Source organism: Ursus americanus, chromosome 14 (genome assembly GCF_024610735.1).
Source record: "Ursus americanus isolate L20-20 chromosome 14, mUrsAme1.1.p, whole genome shotgun sequence".
Classification (NCBI taxonomy): Eukaryota; Metazoa; Chordata; class Mammalia; order Carnivora; family Ursidae; genus Ursus; species Ursus americanus.
The window spans coordinates 59,641,777-59,664,370 of NC_142140.1; the positions used below are offsets into that span (position 1 = coordinate 59,641,777).

At 61.8% G+C, this 22,594-nt stretch overlaps 1 protein-coding gene across 1 annotated transcript in view; it reads left to right on the top strand.

The window, feature by feature from the left end:
• Nucleotides 1–361: 361 nt before the first annotated feature.
• SBNO2 (strawberry notch homolog 2) overlaps nucleotides 362–22,594 on the top strand; it is a 48,983-nt gene continuing 26,750 nt past the window's right edge. The window contains exons 1-4 of the mRNA XM_045800199.2: nucleotides 362–500; nucleotides 13,462–13,653; nucleotides 19,043–19,116; nucleotides 19,694–19,805. Coding sequence (XP_045656155.2) covers nucleotides 13,534–13,653; nucleotides 19,043–19,116; nucleotides 19,694–19,805 — 306 coding nt within the window. The 5' untranslated portion in view covers nucleotides 362–500; nucleotides 13,462–13,533. The remainder of the gene's footprint in view (nucleotides 501–13,461; nucleotides 13,654–19,042; nucleotides 19,117–19,693; nucleotides 19,806–22,594) is intronic.

Genomic DNA, 22,594 nt, shown 5'->3' on the forward strand with positions numbered 1-22,594 from the left:
TTGGTGGAAAGGCAATTAAGGGAGACAGCACGACTGGGCGGGGCCGTGTCAGAGGGTTTCAAGGCAGTATCTGAGGAGGGGGGCTTCAGAGCCAAGATCTGGATTATGCGAGAACCCCAGCGGCTTAAACGTCAGGTGTGAGAGTGCAGGGGTGGGGTGGGCCTGGAGGTGGGACTGCTTCAACTCGATCTTCACGTTTGCAGAGGAGGAAACTGAGGCTCGCGAGTAAGCTACGTGCCAGTTCCCAACAGAAACAGGCGGGGGTGGGACGCGAACCCGTGGGCCACTGAGTCCCAACCCCTCAGGAAGGCTTCAGGGCCTCCAGAAGCCCAGGGCCCCGCCTCAGGCCCCGCCCACCAGATGCCCCGCCCCGCGGCATGACCGGAAGTGAGCGGGGCCCCCAAGATGGCGCCCGAAACCCGGAAGTGAGCGCGGCTGAGGCGAAGCTCGGAGAGACGGAGGCGCCGCGGGCTCCGCGCCCGGCCGGACCCAGGTCGGAGGTGAGGCGCGTCTGGCTCGACGCTCGCGGCGACTCCGCCGCCCCCGCCCGGCCTGAGCCGCAGGCCCCAGCCCGCTCGGGCCCCGGCCCGCCGCTGCCGCCCGCGCTCCGAGCCGGGGGTGCCGGGGTTCCGGGGCCGCGGGCGGAGGGAATGCGGCGGCGTATCCCCGCCTTCCTCGGCGACCCCCCCGACCCCGCCCTCTGCCGCGAGCCTTGACCCCGCCCTCCGGTGCGACCCCCGCCCCTCCTCCCCGACCCCGCCCTCCGCCGTAAGCCCGGTGCGCGCGCTCGGCTGGGAGCCCCGAGCTCGCCCTCCTCGGCGACCCCCGCCCGACCCGCCTCCGCGTGAACCCTGACCCCAGCCTTCGCTGCGCCTTCCCACCCTTTCCTTCCCTCCGTCTTCGGACCCCCCCCCCCCCCGCTAATGAAGGGAATCATCAGTAGTGACTCCCTGACCCCTCCCTTCTGGAGACCCCCGATCCTGCGCCCTTGGTGATCCCGAACTTGACTTCTTGGGTGACCCTTAAGGGCCCCTGCACTTCTCCGTGACCCTCCGGCGCTGTGTGACACCCCCCCCCCCCCTAACCGCTCCTCCGTGGTTCTCTGATCCCTCCCTTCTGGTGACCCTCCACCTCCGTGGCCCCAGCCCCTTCTTTTCCGGCGGCTCCTGACCCCGGGCTCCTTGGCGATTCCTGCCTTTTCCCCTTTCCTGGCTTCTGTGCCCAGGCAGCGGCCCGCAACGCTCCGGGAGGGGCAGACACTCCTGATCCCCGCAGCTTTGGGATGGGGGCCGTCCAGGTGTGGGCTGAGTCCACAGAGCATGTTGGGTGGGAGTGTTGCTTTGTGCCTGCGTGGGAACCTGGTCTCCGAGGAAAGGAGGAGGGGATGAGCCGGGCAGAGATGGCCCTGGCCCCAGAGATGCAGAAGGCAGCTTGTGGGGGTGAATGGGACAGTGATGCCAGTCCCCAGATCCCTGGAGCGGGAGGCTGGTGGGTCTGGAGTCAGGGAGCAGGGGTGTGGACAGTCAGGCTGGAGCTCCTGGGAGGCAGTGGGGTGTCTCTCTGCATAAGGTTATTAGTGGTCTGAAAAGGAAAAAAGCAGGGTCTGTAAAAAGTGTGTCGGGGCACTCCTGGCTTTTGCTTCCCAGAGTGCACGTTAGACCCGCCTGCTCTGAATGTCCTTCCTGCCTGTCCACTGCCTGGCCCGGTTAGGTTGGTGCTGTGTGTTTGCACCCCGTACGGGAGGGTGGCGGGCCCCAAAGCTGGCCAAAGTGAAGATTGCTGGCAGTTTGGGGGGTGTGAATGTTTCACGGCATGGATAGGGGGCTGGTATTGGACAGACTCCAGCTGCTGCTGCGGGGGATGCTGGATCTTCCCTGTAGATGCTTTGGAAAGGCTCAAGGAAGATGGGGCTGGGGCCCCAGGGGCTGCAGGCCCTGGAAGGAAGGAGGATGGCCACCTGTCAAAGGCATGATACCCCATAGACCGTCTGAGGCCAGCCTTGGTTGGGATGGGAGGCCTGGCCCTTCCTCCAGGCGGGGCAGTGGAGGGCTGGACCTGACCCTGCACTTCACTTTTCCCTACTTGCCTGGCTGGGATGGGGGGGGGGGGGGCTTGTGAGCAGGGTGGCTGAGTGCCCCTGTCTTTGAGGCTGAGACCTGGGGCCCATTGGCCAGCCTGTCTGTGTTCTTTCTTCCCAAGCCCCCTGGATTTACCCAGGGGAGTCCCCAAAAGTGGGTGATCGCTGGTCAAAGCTTTCTGCTCTGGACCACAGTCCCCCTAGGACATCCATCTCTGGAGTCCTCAGAACACTGAGTATGAAATCTGGGCACTGGGTGGGCGGGCCAGGGAAGGGAGGGTAGGTGAGTGACCCCAGGACCCCACATGGTGGGGAAGATGCAGCCAGACACCAAACAGACCCCTGAGGAGCCCCGCAAGTGTAGGACACTGACTTGGGACAGGCCATTGTGGGGAGTAGGGGGAGGCATGCTGGGATTTCAGAGGGTGGGAGGGCGATTTTGTTTAACTCTGAGGATCTGAGCAGACATCTGTTCACACCTGCCCGAGCCAACACCTGCGTGTGTGCGTGTGTGTTGTGTGGGGACATCTGTGTTTTGGCAGAGGGGTAGGGGGGAACAGATTTGCAGGAGAGTCTGTCAGAGTGCACAGGAGGTGGTTCCTTTGAAGTCCAGGGTGGGGTGGAATAGGCCACAAGTGCGCAGGCAGACAGCCCAGAGCCAGTGTCCTCCAGCTGTGTGACCTTGGTTCAGTCACTGCCCTGACCTGGAGGGACACTGAGCCTGGATCCCCATACCCTGTGGGCCTGGCCCCCACTGGGGCAAGCAAGACCAGCTCAGGCTGGCCCAGCTTAGTTCTAGCAAAGTGTCAGAGGCCCCTCCAGCAAGGGCCAGGCCGGAAACGCTGACCAAGCGAGCTCGGCTGGGAATAAAGAGGCAACTGTGTCCAGTCCCCAGAGGCCGCCTCCCTCCCAGGATGGCCTCCTCTGGATAAGAGGCCTTTAGGGCTGCTGGGCGGGGGTGGGGATCTGCTTGTTCTCCTGTGCTGGTAGTGGCGGGGGCGGGGGGTAACGTCACCTAAAAGTGTAGACATACTGCGGGGCTGACGTGCAGAGTGGGGAGGCAGTCCCAGGGTGTCCATGTGTGGACATGTGTGCAAGCACGTGTTTTGTGCATACACGTGTGCAGCGTGTGCACCCACACGGGACGGTGTCCATGTGACTGTGTGCGTGTGGGTGTCTGCTCTCCCCTGCGTGCACCGTGTTGCATATGCACGTACGTGTGCTCTCCTGTGCTGCGTGCCTTTGTGTGTACATGTGTGTCGTGTGTGTGTTAAAGAGTGCACATCACATGTGTGGGATTTGTCACACACAGGCTTGGAGTGTCTCGGCCACTGTTCCCACAGCCAGGGGCTGTGTGGTCGATCGGCAGGGAGGGCTGGGTACAGCAGAGCTCCAGGTAGCCAGAGAGCGTGGTCACCCAGACTGTTCCAGGCCTGGCCTGCCTCCTGCTCGCCTGCCCTCTGCCCTGTTCTGCCGGGACCTGAGTGCAGCCTTGAGTCCTGGTGTCTGTGGCGTGCCTTTCCCCTGAGTGGACCCCAGTCCCCGTCCCTTGGAACGGCCCTCCCCCCTCCTGCTGTGCAAACTTCTTTCATCTTCTTGTCCTTGGTGACGGCTGGCCCACAGTTCCCCTGCTTCCCTTGCTGCCCTGCCGGTGACTTGGGTGAGGGCGAAGACTGTGATTTCTGATGCTTGGGCCCATCACCTGCTGTTCTGGCTTGCCAGGCCCCCAGGGGAGGCAGAGATAAGACTTGTCATTTGCTTATGAACTACCACGTGGACAGACCTCAAAACTCGAGGCTCAGGGAGGGAACCAGGCACAGAAGGCCACACGGCGTGTGAGTCCACGTGTGTGACACGTCCAGAACAGGCTCCTCCACGGACGGGAGGGGGGGCTCATGGGGGCTGGGGGCTGGAGTGTGACTGCTAATGGGGACGGGGTTTCTTTTGGGCTGATGGAATGTTCTGGAACTGGATAGAGATGATGGTTGCACAACTCTTTGAATATACTGAAAACCACTAAGTTGTATACTCCAAATGTGTGAAGTGTATGGTTTGTGAATTGTGCTTTCACAAAACAAGAAAGTGTTTTTTAAAAAAGCAGGGCCTGTCCTTGCCCCTCAGATGCCCATGTGCGTGGCCTGGGGGTGAGCGGTGTCTGGGAGTGGGCCCTGAGCAAGGCCCCCTGCTGCCAGCTCATGCAGGCACTGGTCGGTTGTGGGGCGTCTTCTGGCCCCAGGAGGAGGACAGAGAAAGGGCCATCCCCCATTGTGTGGGGCTGGGAGCCCCTCACCAAGCTCCTGCTCTGTCCTGAGCCACTGCCACGGGTGGGTGTGGAGGGTCTCATGTAAGAAGTGGTCCTGGGGGCGTTTGGACTTCTGGTGTTGGGGTGCCTTGGGTGGGCCCTGACTGCCTGAGGACCCTCCCCACACGAGGCCAGGTGACAGCGGGAGAGGACTGACCCCAGTGACTTGATGCCAGACGGTCCCACCTAAATTCATCCGTTTAGTGTAGCCCCTCCTCGGTCAGCGGCAATGGTGCTCCCCTCCCATGCTGTCCATGGCGTGCTGGGTGGGGACGTGGCCTAGTGAAGCCAACGAGACACTGTCAGGGAAGAGCATTTATTTGGCCCCTGCTGTGTGGTGGGGGAAGTGTTTGGCCTCAGTCCCCCCGGGGGCTCATGGTCTGTCTGATCTCAGGTACCCCTTGGAGCTGGGTGCCTGCAGACCCCTCCCTGAGTTTCCCACCCCTGGAGCAGCAGGGGAGCCACCACCATTTACAGGAAGAGCCTCTGCAGCCACCGGCACTCTGGGCACACAGCTCCCAAGTTTCTAGAACGTGTTCCCTGGGCCAGCAACTGCTGCGGATGCTGTGTCCTTCCTTGTCCGGTGGTGCTGAGAGTCGGCAGCCAGATCCCCGTCAGGATCGGCCTCTGTCACCTGGGAACAGATCCCCGAGTGAAACTGAAAGAGGCCTTCCTTGCCCTCATTCCGAGACCTGCTGCGTTTCAAGAGCCACGTGTGCCATGTTCTGGAAGGCAGCTCACCCGTTTCCTTGGAGTCACAGCCCAGAGGGTCAGAGGCCATTGACATAGGGGACTGGGATGGCAGGAGGAAGGGGGTGGGTCTGGCTGCAGGGCTGCAGCGGGCAGTAAACTTTTATGGCACTGAGTCACCAGGTGGGGCAAATATCCCTGCCCCCAGGGTGGCCCAGGCGTGCCAGGGGTGGCCTGTGTACCACCCGCAGCCTGCAGCCCAGAGTCTAGCCAGAGCAAGGAGGCGTCTTCCTCCGCAGGCAAGACAGACGGAGGAAAGGCTGCCCGCCCCCCCCCCCCGGCAGCTGCACGTGCCAGCGTCAGGTGTGGAGCTGGGAAGTTGGCGTCGTTGGCCTGCTCAAACCCTCGTCTCCCTGCTGGGGCGCCACAGGCATCCAGATCCGTCTGTGCCTAGGTTTGCACAGCGTCTGCGCGGGGCTGGAGCTGAGTAGGGCACCAGGTGCTTATTGAGACGGCATCAGGGTGTCTGCAATGTCCTCCTTGGCCACATGCCCTGGAATCTGTGAAGTGGGTGTATGGGACCCTCTCCCTCCCTTGCCTGGTCCCAGCATGGTTCTGAGCTTGGTGCACCGCAGCATAGGGCACTGGGGCCTCTCCCGGTGTCGTCCAGGCAAACATGAGCTGGCCAGGGCCATCTTCAGGGGGCTTTGTCAGATTCTGGGCCTCCAGGAGCTCGGCCCACTGTTTAGAGGTTGGGGCTCAGAGGGAATGGGCCCCCAGGTCACTGTGGGGGGCTGTCAGGAGCAGCCTTGGAAAGGGTTCTAGGTTGTCAGGGAGTGGGAGTGGGGGTGGGGGGCGAGGTGGCTCCACTGGCTGCATTGTGGGAACCCGGAGGAAGTCGCGGCATACAGGGAGGGTGTGGACATGATGACTGGGTTGCCCGCTTGGAGAAATCAGGGGCTGCCACCCCCAAATCTAGATCTGCCACTTCTCTTGAAGAACCAGCCCATTGGGACGCCCTGGGCCACATTCCTGCACAGTGGAGGCCGTGCTGCCCCAGCTGCCTCTCCCCCCCCACCTGACCCCTCTGAGGCCTTGGGGAAGCTCCCCTGAGAAGGGCTTGCTGGGGGCTTCTGTTCCCCGGAACCTGTTAGTGTGGGGGAGGCAGGGCCAGCCTTGCTGCCCGCCGGTCCACCCACGAGCTACGCATGACATGAGTTCTGCGGGGGCTCGATGATGGTCCCAGAGACCAGGTCCCTTAAGGCCCCTGAGATGGGGGTGACCCTGGACTCCCCAAGGGCCCAGCGTCCTCATAAGGTCCACAAAAGCAGAGAACTTCCTCCACTGGAGGCTGAGGGGAGTGAGACACTTGAAGCCTGAGTAGGCCTGTGTGGGCTGCTGCCGGTGACAAGGACATGGGCCCTCTGTCCTGCTGACGGCTGCGTGAGCTTGGATGTAGACTCCGCAGAGCACCCGGCAGGAAGCCCAGGCCTTGTGAGCCCCAGAGGAAGGGCGGCCAGCCAGCCTAGACCCCTGGCCTGTGGGATGCGAGACAGTCCAGGGGTGCCACCAGGAGCTGCCGAGTCGTGGTCGTTTGCCACGGGAGAAACAGATGGACCCAGGGTCCGTTAACACATCTGCTGCTGCGATGTGGGGGCCTCTGCCCCTCTTTCTGGCGGTGGGCACAGGGTCCAGCCCAGTGCTGGCATTCACTAGGGATGGAGCACGTGAGACTGTCTAGCACAGTTGCTGTGTCCGAGACCAGCCCAGAGCCGGGAGGAGTCTTCCTCCTCCTGCAGGACACCAGCTGTCTTTGGGTTTGGGCAAAGGTCCCTTGTGATATTCTTGGCACCAGGCTGGACTAAAGGAGGCTGAGGGGGTGCTGATTGGTCAGGCCGCTCACCTAGGACTAGTGTGACCCAGCTCCGTGGGCAGCAGCAGCCCCTGTCCTGCTCGGGGCTCTGAGGGGCTAGGCAGAGAGACGTGGCCTGCGAGCCAGCCTGAAGCAAGCTGGACAGCAAGCAGGGATGGCCGCAAGCTCCAGGGGGGACACACCACCCTCTGCATGGACAGACAGAGTAGGGCACCTCAGTGTCAAAGGACCAGGAAGTCTGGGGCCAGTGGGATTTGGCCTAAAGCTGCTCAGGGGAAGAAGACGTGGGTGTCGGAGGAGACCACAAGCTCAGTGTGTATAATGCCTTTTAAAAACCACGAGTAAACACAAGACCCGAGTAGACGCTTCCCAGAAGAAGCCGTGTCGAAGGTGCTCAGCGCCTGTAGAGGTGTTGGTGTGGACAGAGGTTGAGAGGTCTGCCACCACTGAGGGTGGTCTAGCAGGTGCAGCAGCGGGGACACCGTCCCCGCCATGGGCAGGCGGGTCAGTACCCCCCCCTTGGGAAACCATTTGGCTTTCCCTGCTAAGGCTGAACTAAATCTGGAAGTGGGGGGATCTGGGGACCCCCGGGACCAGGCTCAGATGCCCTCAGCTGTCACCAAGGAGGCTCCATGTTCTGTCCCCATCTCCTCTGGGCCCTTGAAGGGGGGCGTGCAGGGCCATGTGCCCCTAAAGCTGTGCCCTTGGGGCTGGTGGCAGAAGGCAGTGACTGGCCCCCTAGGGCTGCATGCCTCTGGCGTGCCCTCATAAACTCGGGCGGTCTGCTCCAGCCCCCACCTCACCGTAGGGCGGTGAGGATGGCATTCCGCCTGGCCCATCGTGGGGCTGTCACAGCGGCTGCTCCGAGGCAGCTGACCTCTCCTGGCGGAGCGGGTGGGTCTGTGGGCCCACAGCCGGCAGATGCACTGACTGCAGAGGCAGACGGCGAGTCACAGGCGACCGCAAATCTGTCTCCAGAACTCAGCTCCAGGCTCTCCACGTTTTCCTGGGGATTGTGGCCACTCCGTCAGTCGTACCCGCCTCGGATTGGTTCTGCTTCCCCGATGCAGCTGCTCCCGAGGGCTGGCCGTCGTGCCGCGTGTGAGGGGCCGCATGTGAGGGGTGCCGGCACCTGCTGTGTGCTTTGCAGGGCCTGGTCTGTCTTTGGCATGTGCCTGTCCCTGCGCTCGGCTCCTGGGGTAGCAAGGCAACGCTGGCGTGGCGTGCAGGGTCCTGTGTGTGTCCCCCACGTGGTTGAGCTCTGCTGCTTCTGCTCTCGGGGGTCAGGCTGGGGTAATGGGCTGCGTGGTGGTCCTCCTACCAGGGCCTCCTCCGTTCACCGTCAGCTTACTGCGCTTGCATTCGGCCATGTGCTGACTGCCTGTCCAGGACGGAGCTGTCTGCTGTGGGAGAAATGTGGGGTCTCCCTGCCCAGCCTGGTGTGACTACCGCCTGTGCCGTGGCCTATGGTGTTGGGGCCTCTACCCCCCTTCCCCGTGCCTGTCCCCAGGACGGCACTTCCTTTATGTCCCAGCAGGAGGTTTTGCAGGACCCCCATCAGTTGAGACACTGCTTCTGGGGGGCAGGTCTGTGGGGGGCCTCTGGGGTCCTGCAGGCCACCTTTTACTACATTGAGAACAGAGCTGGAGAACCAACCCTTGGACGGCTGCACTCTTAAATGGGGATTCTGGGTGGGCCCACCTTGTCCTTGTCCCAGATGGAGGGGCTCCCCCTTCTTGCCCTGCCTGACCTGTGCACAGGGTGCTAGGGCCCCTGCCTGTCTTTGGCATCCCAGAGCTACTGCATTCCGGATGCCCCCTGGGAACTCTGTAGAAATCTGAGCTTACATGCTTGGTGCAAGCCTCTCCCGGAGCTCCTGGTCAGCAGCGCCCCAGCCCCCAGGGGTCACAGGGATTTGGGCTGAGGGTTGGGGTGGCTCCAGCCAGGGCCTAGTGTCCCAGGGTGGCCTTAACAACTGACCACACACTGGGCTGCTTAAGCTGCAGAACTTCATTCTCTCCTGGTCCCGGAGCCCAGAAGTCGGAAGTCGAGGTGTGGTAGGGCCACGCTCCCTCTGGAGGCTCCAGGGGAGGGTCTTTCCTGCCCTCCCAGCTCCCGGGGGCTCCAGGCGTCCCTCAGCGGCGTGTGGCTGCTTCACTCCAGTGCCTGCCTCTGTGGTCACATGGCCATCTCCTCTTTGTTTGAATTTCTTTGCGTTAGGGCCCAGTCTACCCCAGTAAGACCCCATCCTAACTAATTTGTTCTGCAGAGACCCTGTTTCCTAGTGAGGCCCTGTTTACAGGTTCCCAGGGGATGTGAGTTTAGGGGACCGCATACCTCTTCTGCCCCACTGCTTGCCCCCCTGCACCACGGGGCCCATTCCTCCAAGTCCTTCACTGTTGCCGCTCACCAGCTGGTGCTCAGCCCCCCGCCTGGCCCCCACACGCCCTTCACTGCTCTGCCTACTGCTCTGGTCTCAGTGGTCAGTAGATGAGGGAGGAACCCAGCACCCCATACCACCTTCCCTCAGGACCCGAGCCCCTCCCTCCCCTTCCTTTTTGTCCTTGGGTCCAGTACACCCATGGAGGCAGCTGGGGGGTGGGGGGCGGGGGGATGTGCCCCCTCGGAGGGCCTGGGAGTCCAGGTTCTCAGCTCTGGACCGGTGCCCCCCGGACAGGCCGCTGGGTCTCACCCCCACGTTGAGCCCTGTCAGGGCGGCCTGTCTCTCCTCCTGCTGACGTCAGCACAGCCCATGTTGGCCGGGCACCTCCAGCTGGGAGCAGAGAAGGTTCTGTGGGACGCCGCTGCTCATGTCCCTTCCTGGGCACCCCCACTGGGGTCGGCCCCAGGCTGGTTCTGACCTGTGGCTCCCAACCCACGGCTCTGTGTGGAGTCCATGCACAGGCCCTCCCCAGACAGTCCTGGTTGGCCAGGTTGGGGCCCCATCAAATCAGGCCTCCGATTTTCCCCGGGGCCTCTGCCCCTGCCCTCCCCCCACTGTGCCTCCCCCACACCCCACCCCATCCTGGGATCCCAGGACCTTCCCTCAGAGCCAGGTGGAAGGGTGGCCAGAGAGGCTGCCATCTTGTGCCCAGTGGGAGGCCAGCAAGTCCCCACTGCCCAGAGACACAGTTCCGGGGGCGGCTTCATCCTGGCCTGGTGGGGTGCAGATGGGGGAGCAAGCAATGGCGGGCCGGTGGTCCAGGCGGTCAGCGGGGTCGGGACAGTCTGCTCAGAGTGTTGGGGGGGCTGAGCCGGCAGAGCTGGGGTGACAGGGCTGAGGGGGTCAGCAGAGAAGCTGGGTGCCTGCAGGTGCCTGCCAGCTGGGGGCATGTCTGGCGGGACAGGCTCTCCCAGGCCTTGGCTTCTTCCCATACTGCACTGCCCGCTTGTCTTGTCTGGGCCACTAATTCCTTGCTCTTTTTCTTTTATGATGACTCATTCGAAAACCTGATCTCAAAAGGAAATTGTGTGAACGTAAACCACGATTGTGAAGCGCAGGCCTGTGTGAGCACCCACGCTTCACCTATCATGGGATGCTCTAAAAATACACCCCGGGCCCACTGCACAGGCACTGGGCTCTGACCCAGCCAGGCACGGTCTTAGTTACGTACCTTCGTGCCCTGAGACCCCACCTGGTGCCCACCGGGGTTGGTCTTGAGGCCCCTAGAACTCCCGGGGACGACACGTTCAGGCTCGGGGGCTTGGGGGCTCGGGCAGGGTGCAACGGGCAGCACTGTGGAGTGGGAGGTGGGAGAGGTCAGCAGAGGCCAGAAAGCAAAGGGCCGGGACAGATGGAGTCCTGAGGGTACACAGAAGGGGGACTATATGTGAGGGGGCTCCCCCAGTGCCTTGGGGGATGGGGGAACAGGAAGCCTGAGCCTGTGGAGGCTCCGGGGTGGCGAGAGGGGACACTGGACCTGTGTGTCGGAGGAAGGGGGCTCTGTAGGGTGGCCTCTGGGAGCTTGGGGTGGTGGTGGACAATGTGTGAAATTAATGCAACATAAAATTTGCTCTTTTGAAGTGTACAATTCAGTGTCTTTCACTATATTCCTAATGTTACACAAACTTCACCCCTAATTCCAGAACATTCCATCAGCCCAAAAGCAGTCCTGTCCCTATCAGCCATCATGTGGCTGTTGGCCCCCCACAAGCCCCTTTCCTGTCCGTGGATGGTCCTGTTCTGGACGTGTCACCCATGTGGAATCTCACGCCGTGTGGCCTTGTGTGTGAGCGTATTGGGCTTAGGGCCCGTCTCTGGGGCAGTGCGTGTTTGCGGCTGACCACGTGCCTGTGCGTGGACAGACCACGTTGTGTCTCACCTTCCGCCCACCGACGGCGCTGGCTGTTCTCTGGGTGTTGTGACACCTGCCGTTGTGGACGCGTGTACAGGTTTTGTGTGGACAAGTGTTTTCATGTCTTCTGGGGTTCTGGGGAAGCTGCCTGTGGGGGTACCACCATGCTCCCTGGCCTCTAGATGCTACTTTCTAAAGGAGCAGCCTGGGGCTTCGTGGCCACAGAGCCTGGAAGCACCCTGTTTGTGGTGGGAAGGGGTTCAGCTTTGCTCTGGGACATGGCTGCCAAGAGAGGGTGTGGAAGGCAGGGCACGGACAGGGCTTACTAGGAGGTCTCGGGTGGGGGACACATCTCAAGCACCTGGTGCAGAGAAGGGGTGAGTGATCGAACCCCGGAGTTGGGGGCAAGCCGGCCAGCACCTGTGGTCAGCTACGTGAGCTTTCTCTGTTGAATAAAGGTCATTCCCGCCTGCTTCCTGTCCCAGGTGCTGGGAGCAGAGCCCCCTCGAGGGGGATCCCCCAAATCCAGGAGATTTCTGGGGCCTCAGTGAAGGGAGTGGTCACTGGACTGCAGAGGCCTTGGGCTCTACTGAATGCCTGACCAGCCCTGCCCATGGACCTCCAAACAACCCATTTCTCCTGATGAGCAAAACTGGGGCTCAGAGGAGCTAAGTTGCCCCTGAGTTGTCAGACTGTGATAGTCAGTTGTCAGAAGGCTGAGCTGGGTTTTGGCCCATCTGCATGACCCCAGAATCTTTAAAAGGAATGGCCAAGACCCTGGAGCACCCATTAGCTGTGTGTTTATCGAGGAGGACCTCAGGACTATCCACTCTTGGCTTCTAAGCCTGTGTCCCAGCGGGTCCCGACGTGCGCAGGCAGGGGCAGGCCAGGGCCACCGAGGCTGGGGGAAGTGCCATCCTGGCAGAGGTGTGAGCCTGTGAGCCTGCACAGCTGAGCAGGGCAGCCGCAAGGCTTAAGGGCCCAGACGCATCGCACTGCCGGAGCTCAGCTCGGGCCTGTGGGCCCCTTTTCCGGCCAGGAGCTCGGGGTAAAGGCAGCCCCTCCCCGCCCCCTGAGGGATTGCATAAGCTGCCCGCGTGCGGACAGTGATTACTGGAAGTCCTGAGGATTTCTTCATCCAGGGCTTGGCCGGGAGTGGCAGCTGCCTCCCCTTCCTGCCTCCCTTGGTGATTAATGTCCTCAACCACTGCCTGCCTGAGGAGCTGGCTGGCCAGCCTTGGGTCTGGGCTCCCAGCAGCGGTGGGTGGGGCCCAGGGGAGCCCAGGGCACAGGCCACGGGGCAGATGGAAATCGTGTGGGAAGTCCTGTGCATCTGTCAGCCGCTGAGGCATTTTCCTGGCCTGCTCTGCCTGCCCTCAAGAACAGGAATGTTCTCAGTGGGTGCTGTGTGTCTTTACCCCTTCCTGGCTCAGCTTGGTCCCGACTCCCCCAGAGACCCTTCTGTAGGCCTAGTCTGGCTGCAGGGGGACAGGGTTGGCCCTCATCTTGGAGGTGCTTGCCGGCTTGGACTTTGCCTCCCAGCCTCAGACATCCCGGGTCACAAAGCCAGGCCCGTGGGATCGGCTGAGGCTCCACTGCTCACACCAGGGCCCCTGGCTGTCTTCGTGGGTGGCAAGGGCAGCCCCCTAGGGCCTCAGTTATTTGTTATTTGGTGGGCCAGGCAGCCTGAGATGATCGTGTGGATGGCAGGGGGGAATGTGGGGGGGCGGCCTGGCCACACTGGAAGTGCTACCGCCATCCCAGAGGTCCGTCCCTGAAGCTCGTCTTCATTCTGCCCCAGGCACTGCTCCTTGTGGCCAGGAGCTCCACCAGGTGGCACTTGATGCCTAGGTGGGACCTGTGGTCAGGAGTCCAGTCCCAGTGTCCCCAGGAGGGGCTGCCAGGCAGTGGCTGGGGCCTCCTGGGTGCTTGGAACATGGGGGCTGAGCCCAGGGCCTGCCCTGGCAGCTGAGGGGCTGCTCAAGCATGCTCAGTCCCTGGGGAGAGGCTGGGGACCGAGAGGGGCGCCCCTCAACACTGGAGTGTTGGGGAGCCTCAGCTCACACCCTCCCTCCTGAACACAGGGCCCGCGGCCCTGACCCCACCCCCTCTGTGCAGGGATGGCCTGGCTGCACCTTAGCCCCCTCTCCCTTGTCCCTGGGGGTGTGCCTTCGCCTGTCGGGGCTCACAGGGTGACCTCAGGATGTGCCATGTCTCTCCCCAGGTCATGATGCCGCCACCGAGGAGCAAGAAGCCCAGATAGACGCCCCCGCGGCCTGGGTCGTGGAGCCACCTGATGCTGGCAGTGGGGCCTGCCATGGACGGGGAGTTTCCTCAGCATGAGCCCCCACCAGCGGGCAGCATCCTATACAGCCCGCCCCCCCTGCAGACCCCGCTGTGCGGGTCCAGTGTCCAGGTGAGTGCTGGCCACCCCAGGGTCGGCCTAGGCGTGGGATGCTACCCTTGGGGATCCAGCTGCAGCCTCCCCTTCCAGGGCCTCGAGCGGATGTCCCAGCCCCCAGCTTTGCAGGGAGGACGCTTAGGGGGTGCCCAGCTGCCACTGAGTCTCACAAACATGAGCTACCAGGTTGGTTTTGCCAAGGTCATGACCAGCCCTCAGGGAGATGCTCAGGCCTGGGCCGCGTCTTCGCCTGCAGGACAAGGGCTGGCGCCTTCGTGACGTTTATTTTTTTCAAGGTTTTTTGTTTTCAATTTAACAGACTGTATGTCTTTTAAGATTTATTTATTTATTTGAGAGAGAGAGAAGGGGGAAGGGGTGGAGGGAGAGGAAGAGAGAATCTCAGGCAGACCCCCTGCTGCGCGTGGGGCTCGATCCCACGACCCTGAGATCACGACCTGGGCCGAAATCAAGAGTTGGATACTTAACCAACTGAGCCACCCAGGTGCCCCCAAAGTTTATGCCTTAAACACTTTTAGATTTATAGGAAAATGGAACACAAAGTTTCCACATACCCCCCTTTCCCCATTGTTAACATTTTGCATTAATGATCACGCTAAGTTGTTACAACTGACAGACCAATATTAGGACATTTTTTCTTTTTTTTTTGTAAAGATTTTATTTATTTATTTGACAGAGAGAGCGCGAGAGAGGGAACCCAGGCAGGGGGAGTGGGAGAGGAAGAAGCAGGCTCCCGGCTGAGCAAGGAGCCCCTTGTGGGACTCCATCCCAGGACCCTGGGATCATGACCTGAGCTGAAGGGAGACCCTTAACGACTGATCCACCCAGGGACCCCCCAATATTAGGACATTATTACTGACAGGCTGCAGGTGACACCGGGGCTGTCGGTGCCGCACACCCTGTGGGTTTGGACGAACGTCACGGACCCTGACCCACCATCGCAGTGTGGCACCGAGTCGTTCCCGGCCCTACCGACCCTCCGTGCTCGGCCCCATCAGCCTCCCCCACCCCGGCCACCACAGACCCTTTTACCGCCTCCGCCGTTCTGCCTTTTCCAGAACGTCCTAGACTTGGAACCACGGGGTGTGTGGCCTTCTCAGGCCGGCCGCCCTCACTTAGGGACGTGCCGCTGAGCGTCCTCCGTGTCTGCCTGGCTCGGTGGCTCCTTTCTCTTCAGGGCTGAATAGTACTCGCTGGTCTGGGTGGAGCACCAGCCGTCTGTCCGCTCCCTACTAAAGGGCATGTCAGTTGCTGCTCAGTGTTAACAGCTGTGATAAAGTGTCGTGGATAATAAACCCACGGAGGCTCCAGCCTGGTCTGCTCATAGGGCAGAGCGCACGAAGGGTCCACAGTTCTGCAGCCAGTCAGGCCCGGAGCCCGCCTTTTCTGGGCACAGAACCAGGGTTCTTTCTGCTGTAGAAAAGCAAACTCTTTCTCAGTAGGGAGACTTGAGCTGCCAGGAGGGGGGAAGGAGGGGGTGGCAGGGCACAGTAGCAAGGGGTACAGGTGGCTGGGGCTGCCTTGGGGCCCTCCTTCAGGAAAGCATCAGCGGCTTCCTTCCCCTTGGTCCTGCTGGCTTAAGGCTGGGAAGAGGCCAGGTGGCCGGAGAGAGCGAGAGTCAAGCTTGGGTGTCAGAGGAGCCGGGAAGTGGGCCCCTGGGGTCAGGCACTGCTCGGGGTCAAATGCCCAGAACCATCAGGAGGCGTCCCGGGTTGGCAGTTGGAGCGTTGGAAAGCAGTTGGGTGTGCATGGACCCAGAATTCACTTTGTCCAGGTGTGCCCGTGTGGTAACCTAACGTAACAGGCATAGAATACAAAGTTACTAGAGTGAGCCACCCCAATCTGGGGAGGGCAAAAATGAGTTACCACTGAAGATACCGTGTCCAGCTCTTGGCTGGCGTCCAGTGCCTCTGGCCAGGCCCCCAGATGCCGCTGTGCACCTCCTCTCTCTCCCCTTCCTGTTGGAGCTGTGTCCACACATCCTCTGACCCTCCATGTTCCCCCGCCTCCCTCTGAACTTCCGTCTGCACCATCGTGGCTGATGCTTCCCTGTTCCCCGCGTGCCATCTGGCCCGTGGCAGTAGGTGTGTGTGTGTTCCTGGGGCTCAATTTCACCCCATTCTGTAGTCTCAGCGTCATTCCTAATAATGCTGCAGGATTCCTTCTTGTCAGCATCCCATAATTTGCTTAATTGTTTCCCTATTGTTGGGCTTGTGGGGTGATTCCAGTTTTCTGCCGCTATAAATAGCACCACTGTATTTCCCCCCTCCCGGCTTAAGCCGAGGGTGTCCTTCTGAGTCAGAATTCCTGGGTCAAAAGGAGCCCTGGGTAGGGCTGCCGAGGATGGGGCTGTTCCACAGGGGACGTGCTCCTGCCACGCCCCCTTTATGATGGCCCATGACAATGGCTAGGATGCCCACACTCCCTGGATGGCCCATGGGACCAGACATGCTCAGAAGCTGGAGTGGAGGGGCCCTTGGGGGCCCCCGATGTGGACCTGATGCGAGGCTGGTGCCTCTCAGAGCCCAGTGGACTTTGGCCCGGAGCCCCCTCTGGCTGTCGGAACTCGGCAGAGCGCTCTCCATGGTGCTTTCTGAGGCTGGGCCACCCCTCCCAGGGTGTATACTGAGCCTGAACCCGGCAGGCCTCCAGCCATGAGGGCATCCCCCGCCAGGCTACACTGGGTCCAGCCCATGCTGACGCTGGATGTGTGCTTAGCCGGTCTGTGTGGCCAGGACGCTCCATACTACTCCCCTCCCCTCTATCCTGGCTGGGCTGAGCCAAGCTCGGGAGGAGGAGACCTACCCCCAGGACTGTCACTGTCACTAGGGATGGCCTGATTTAGCAAATAAAAATGCAGACATTTAATGAAACTTAAGTTTCATGTAAACACAAATGACATTTTAATGTGTATATCCATGAAATATTTACACTGAAAATTGTTTGCTGTGTTGTTTTTTTTTAAGATCTTATTTATTTATTGAGAGAGAGGAGAGCGAGAACGATTGGGGGAGAGAGCCAGAGGGAGAGAGAGAATCTCCAGCAGATGCCCTGCTGAGCGTGGAGCCCGACTTGGGGCTCTATCCCAGGGACCCTGAGATCATGATCTGAGCCAACATCGAGAGTCGGCCGCTTAACCCACTGAATCAGCCAGGCATCCCTAAAAATTGTTTGCTGTTTATCAGAAATTCCAGTTTCACTAGACACCCTGTATTTTATCTGCTGCCCTAGCAAAAGTGTTATCTTCCTACATCGGCTTATAGGTCCCGGGGCATGTGTCTCCCCAGGAGAAACCAGCCTCTCTGTCTCCACCTGGAAGATGCCCAGGCAGGCTTGCACTGGCTGGTAGGGGTTGGACGCCCATCTCTAGGTCAGTCATGTCCCAGGGGCCTGCCCTTTAAAGGCAGAGACACACCTCTGGATGTACATGGAAGATCCCGAGGAGGGCTCTGATTGGCTGTGTGGTGCCACCCCTTGGAGTAGGACTGGGGCGGCCTTGACTGGCAGCCTTGCAGAGCCCTGCGCTGGGGTGGGGGTGGGGCACTGGGGAGACAGAAGCACAGTGACCTCCCACGCCTCTGGCTTCCCAGGTGAGGTGTATGGTCCTCGCAGACCTGGGGGTTGGCCAGAGCAGGAAAGGTGGGGTGAGTGAGGTGTCCCCCCCACAACGCCCCCCCCCCCAGCCTGGGAGCCCCCTCAGGGCTGGCTCTGCCTGCTGCGTGCCCAGCATGGCCCATGGTGCCTGGTTTATACTAGTTCATGAGACGTTCTGGGAATGCCTTGGCCCTGGGAAGCTCACTTCCCTCTCTCGAGTTGGAGTTCTCTCCTTTCTTCTCAAAGACTTTATTTTTAAGTACTCTCCATACCCAGCGTGGGCCTTGAACCTACAACCCTGAGACCAAGAGTCGCACGCTGCACGGACTGAGCTGGCCAGGCGGCCCTGGGTTCCTCTCCTTGCATGGGGCCGGAGGGGAGAGGTGACACTAGACTGGGGCCCTAGGGTGACCTCACCCTGCTGCCCTGAAGGGGGGCCTTCCAGAGGCTTCCACAGTTACTCCTGGTAAGTGCTCATGCCACCAACCTTCCTATGGGGGAGGGCCCTTTGCTGCCCCCCCCACCCCCACGCCGCTCTGCTCTGATGTTGTTACTTTGCAGCCTGTGCGACTGGAAGAGCAGGCGGGACCCCTTCACTGCCCGTGTCTCCCTTTCCTTCCCACGTTTTGGTGCTCTGGGGCTGGCCAGCCCTGCCGGGGTCGGGGTGAGGGAGCGCGCAGTGATGGGAAGTCAGGGCCGGCTCCCCCCCCACCCCCCAGACACAGGCGCCGGGGAAGGGCGCCTCGTCTCTCCCAGCCATCTGTGCTGGTTCTGGGCCAGCTCTCCGTTCAGGAGTCCTGCAGAGAGGGAGGAAATGGTGGCTGGGGAATTGCTTCCGGCGGCCTTACTGAGGAGCAGGACTTTGGTGGACCAGCGGGAAGGCTGCTGGTCTTCCTTCTGCCAGAGCCTGCTAGGACAAGTGGGGACAGTGACCGCAGCCAACAGGCCTCTCCCCAGCGCTGGCCAGGGACCTCCCTGACGTGCTCCCACACAGGCCACGGTGTGGGTTAGGGAAGGGACCCCTGCTTGGCAGGCCTGTGCCTCAGGGTGGGACAAGCCTGTCATGCAGGGGGCATGGTGTCCACCGTCCCAGCCCTCCACTGATGTTTCTCCAAGCAGGCTCCCCAGAGCCCCTACCTCGCTGCACTCTTGGGCCAAACCAGCTTGGCCTGAGGGAGTTCTGAGAAGGCCAGGCTCTCATCACCCTGGGAGGGGCTGGTCGATGGTGCTAATCGGAACCCCCCTGAGAAGTCTTCTTTGCCACACAGACCTCCCTCGGGCCTGGACCAGGAGGTGCCCCAGTCCCACCCTCTGCTTTCTGGAAGTGGGGGAGCCTCCAGGCAGGGTCCCTGGCCCTCTAGGACACCTGGGTCCTGTGTGGAATGGGGGCTCCCAGGTCAGACCCTTGGGTGGACCAGCAGTCTGGGCTCCCCAGGCCCTCCAGAGATGCTGGGGGCACTCCGGGTCTGGAGGTGGGGCATACCCCCCCCATCCTGTCCTGCCCGCAGATGGGTGTCTGGTGGGGCCTGAGCCTCTTGGCGAGCCAGGCCCTGGCCTGAGCCCTTCACATGTACTGCTGGGTTCCTCCGTCTTCACCGCAGTCCCCTCGGTGGGCTCTCCCGTGCGGATGGGCAAACTGAGGCATGGAGCTGTGAACTTGCTCCCAGGCAACCCAGCAGGGAGACCATGGGCTGAAGTTTCTACTCTAGCCGTGCCAGCAGAGTCCTCATTCCTGCTCGCTGACTGAGCCCCACCCCAGTGTGCGCCCTCTGACACTCTGGCTCTGTTTCAGAACGCCATGCTGCATTACCCGTGGTGGAGCGCCTTCTCGCCCACACCGTACCCAGCCTTCTCCAGCGACAGCCAGTAAGTCCCTCTGGCCTCTGGTCCGAGCTCGCCCCGCCCCGCCCTGCCCCTCGGCCGCCGTGCTCTCAAGGGCTTTCGCGGCTCCACGGTCCCTGCAGAAACAAAAGTAGAGCTCGGGGCGAGGAGGGCTTCAGCATCCTGCTCAGGGGGTGGTGGGCTGGGCCCTGGCCACGTGGAGGCAGCTGAGACTGACCAGCTGTGGCCCATCTTAGAAAGAGCCCACCAGGGAAAAGTGCAAAGGCCCCTGTGGGTGCTCACCGCGCAGGGGGTGAGAACGTTGTGGGCGAAGGAGCTGGGAGGGCACTTTCCTGCAGAGGGCAATGGCCAGCGGGATTTTGAAGAGTAAGTAGGAGCCTGCTGGGGGGAGCAGGACAAGAACCACGCCAAGGAACAGACTGCGGAGAGGCCCAGCGGCACACGGAGCTGGCGCCTTGCGGTGTCTACAGGGCACTATGTCCTCGGACGCGGGCACGCAGGCCTCTGCACTGAGCTGTGTCCCAGATGCCAGAGCTCATCCTTGGGTGGGTGTTTCCTGCTCCTACCCTGACGGTTGCCCTTCTTCCTGGTCGTCCTGCAGCCAGTTCATGAGCCCCACCTCCTTCATCGCCAGCCAGCCCTGCGCGGACCCCAGCTACGGACCTCCCACCGCCACCTCTAGCTTCCTGCCAAAGACAGGCGACTTTCCTCAGGTAGGGACCTCGAGCCACAGTCATCCTTCGATCCCCATGTGGGCAGGGGGCCCCTGCCTCGCACTGGCGGCCTTGGCCGGGCTGTGGTGGAGCTGTGGTCTGTACTTGGGAAGACCCGATGCCCCCTCGGCCCCCACCCGGCCCGAGAGCTCCCAGATCGCAGCTGTACCTGCACGGGTCTGCGGCAGCGGCTTCCCCGCAGCGAGAGAGCTGGGCGGGAGGCCGCATCCCTGTCAGCTCGCCGCTCACGCCCCAGGCTTGGGTTGTGGGGCGGCATCTTGGAGCGCTGGATCGCTTTCCCAAACCGTAGAGCCTTCCTCTCCTGGGCAGAGGCCCCCGTGCTTGCTCTGTCTGGGTGCTTAGTGTCTCAGCAAGGGTCCGCTGTGTTCCCCGTGCCAGAGCGATGTTCCATCCGGTGCAAACACCATCGTTGGCGTTTATGTCCCCGAACAGCGGCCGTTAGAAGAGTGTAGCCCACCCAAACCGAAGGAGGAGATCCGTGCGGTTTCATTTTTGGGGGGAGTCAGGTGGACCCTCTCCGGCAAGTGTCCAATGGCATGCATCTCCTCACGGCAGGCCCTGAAAACCAGGCGCCGCAAAGAGGTGATTTGTGGGAAGGAGCCCAAGTGGGATCTGAGCCGGGGCTGGCAGCCGCCTGGCGGTGTTGAGCCCCCCCGGAAGTGTGCAGTACTTGGCGCCAGTGGTTTCGCCGCAGCTGGGGTACCCCAGCACACAGTTTGGGAACCGCCCAGCTTGGACAGCCCCGGGGGCTCGGCTCCCCTGAGCCTCGGTTTCCCCTGTAGAGTGGGGGCAGGGGCTTGTGGGGCCAGCCAGGTGGCCGTCTGGGAGGATGCAGCTCAGACCCGCCAGTAGGAATCCGCTGGACCCAGACAAGTTCAGTTCAGAGTGGCTCCCTCCTCAGGGAGCCTGGCCGGTGTCCACGCAGCACCGGGCGGGGACCTGGAACCAAGTCCACCAAGAAAGGGACCCTCTTTGGAATCAGGATCTTGCTTAGTTAAAGCTGGGGATGAGGAGCTCATGGAGCAGGATGGCCCTAAACCCAGTGGGTCCTTGTAAGAGACGGAAGACACAGAGGGGAGAGCCCAGGACAGCGGCGGCAGAGACGGAGCCCGGCAGCCATAGGCAGGGATGCCAGGAGCCGCGAGAGGCAGGAAGGGCCTTCCCTGCAGCCTCCCGGGGAGTGCGGCCCGGGAAGCCTTCACCTGGCATGTCTGCCCTGTAGGACCACGGGGGCGTGCGTGTGTGTCGTTCAGACCCTCCCTCTCCATCTCGGACCCTGTGTGGCCACCCAGGAAGCGGCTTGGCTGGGCCTGGAGGACATGGGAGCACGGCGGGCTCAGCTGGCCCCCGACTCTCCCAGGGGGAGGTGTCAGTGGGAGAGGGATGGGAGGTCCCTGTGGCAGTGGCGCACCAGCCTTTCCGGGCGTACTTGGTTTCTCCCGCCCGCCGCTGATGCACAAGGAGACGCTGGCCGCTCTGGTTTGGCGGCTGCTCTCGCCCAGCCTGGAAAGCCCCTGGTCTCCACAACAGGGTGCAGCCGATGGTCCACGGTCCGAGACCTTCCCTGAGCCTGCTGTGCCTGGCTCTGAGCTCTGATTGAACTCCTCCGTACGGGCCCCAGACACAGCCCCACATCCACACTCGGCACCTCGTGATGCCGTCTCCCCTGCTGGGGTGTCACCTGCTCTACAGGCGAGGAAGCTGAGGCTCGCGGGCGCAGAAGCCCCAGCCCTGGGGGCCGCCCACCCGTCCCCACTCCCCTGGCTCTCTTTCATGCGCTCGGCTTATGCTGCTTCTCCTGACTGCCCAGAACCAGGGCGGTTCCTTCAACCCACCCTTGGTGCCGCCGCATCCGTGTCTCACCACGTATGGCGGGAGCTGCCAGTCGTTGCTCCGTGGTGCGGGTCGGCCGCATCCAGTCTACAGATACCTGCTGAGCCCCTGCTGAACGCGGCAGTGGCCCACCCTGCTGGGGGGCAGCTGGGACCTGGATCTTTCTTCTAAAGCAGCAGAACCTTCTTCAAACAAAATCTCACCCTGGTGCTAAGTGTGGGATTAGACAGACGTGAGACTGGAGTTCAGCTCCGGGTGAAGGGTCCTGAGGCCCTGTTAGTCTCCTCTACCTCCCTCATGACCCCTGGGCCTGTGGGCCCTGCCAGGAAGGGGGCCAGACCAAGCTGAGTCTCAGCCAGTGGACCCACCACACACCTTCTGCTCCTGATTGACCAAATGCCATCACCATGACGACCGGCAAAGCGATATCCTTGAAGATGTCCCTGTCCTGGTCCCAGGACCTGGGAGGTGTCCCCTCACACGGCAGAGGGGACCCTGTCAAGGCCCCGAGGTGGGGGCGACCCTGGGTTCCCGGGGGGCCCGGCGTCCTCACGAGGTCCTCACGAGAGGGAGGTAGAGGGTAGGAGTCCCAGAGACGGGCAGACCCTGCGCTGCTGGCGGTGAGGATGGAAGAGGGGCCGCGGGCCAGAAAGAGGCAGGAGCCGGGTCTCCCTGGGGTCCTGGAGGAACATAGCTCTCCATTTTGGAACTCTGATTTCCAGGACCATAAGGTAATAAATGTGTGCTGTTTTAAGCTGTGAGGTTTGTGATAGCTCATTACAGTAGCAGCAGGAGACTGATGCGCCGTGTGAAGGCCCGGGTGGCCCATGGGGCACTCTAGAAATGTTCCCCACGGTGCTCTAAATCAGAGGGAATGGGAGCTGGGCTGCAGCCAGCAGTAAACATAAACCTACAGGCCTTAACATACCTCTTGC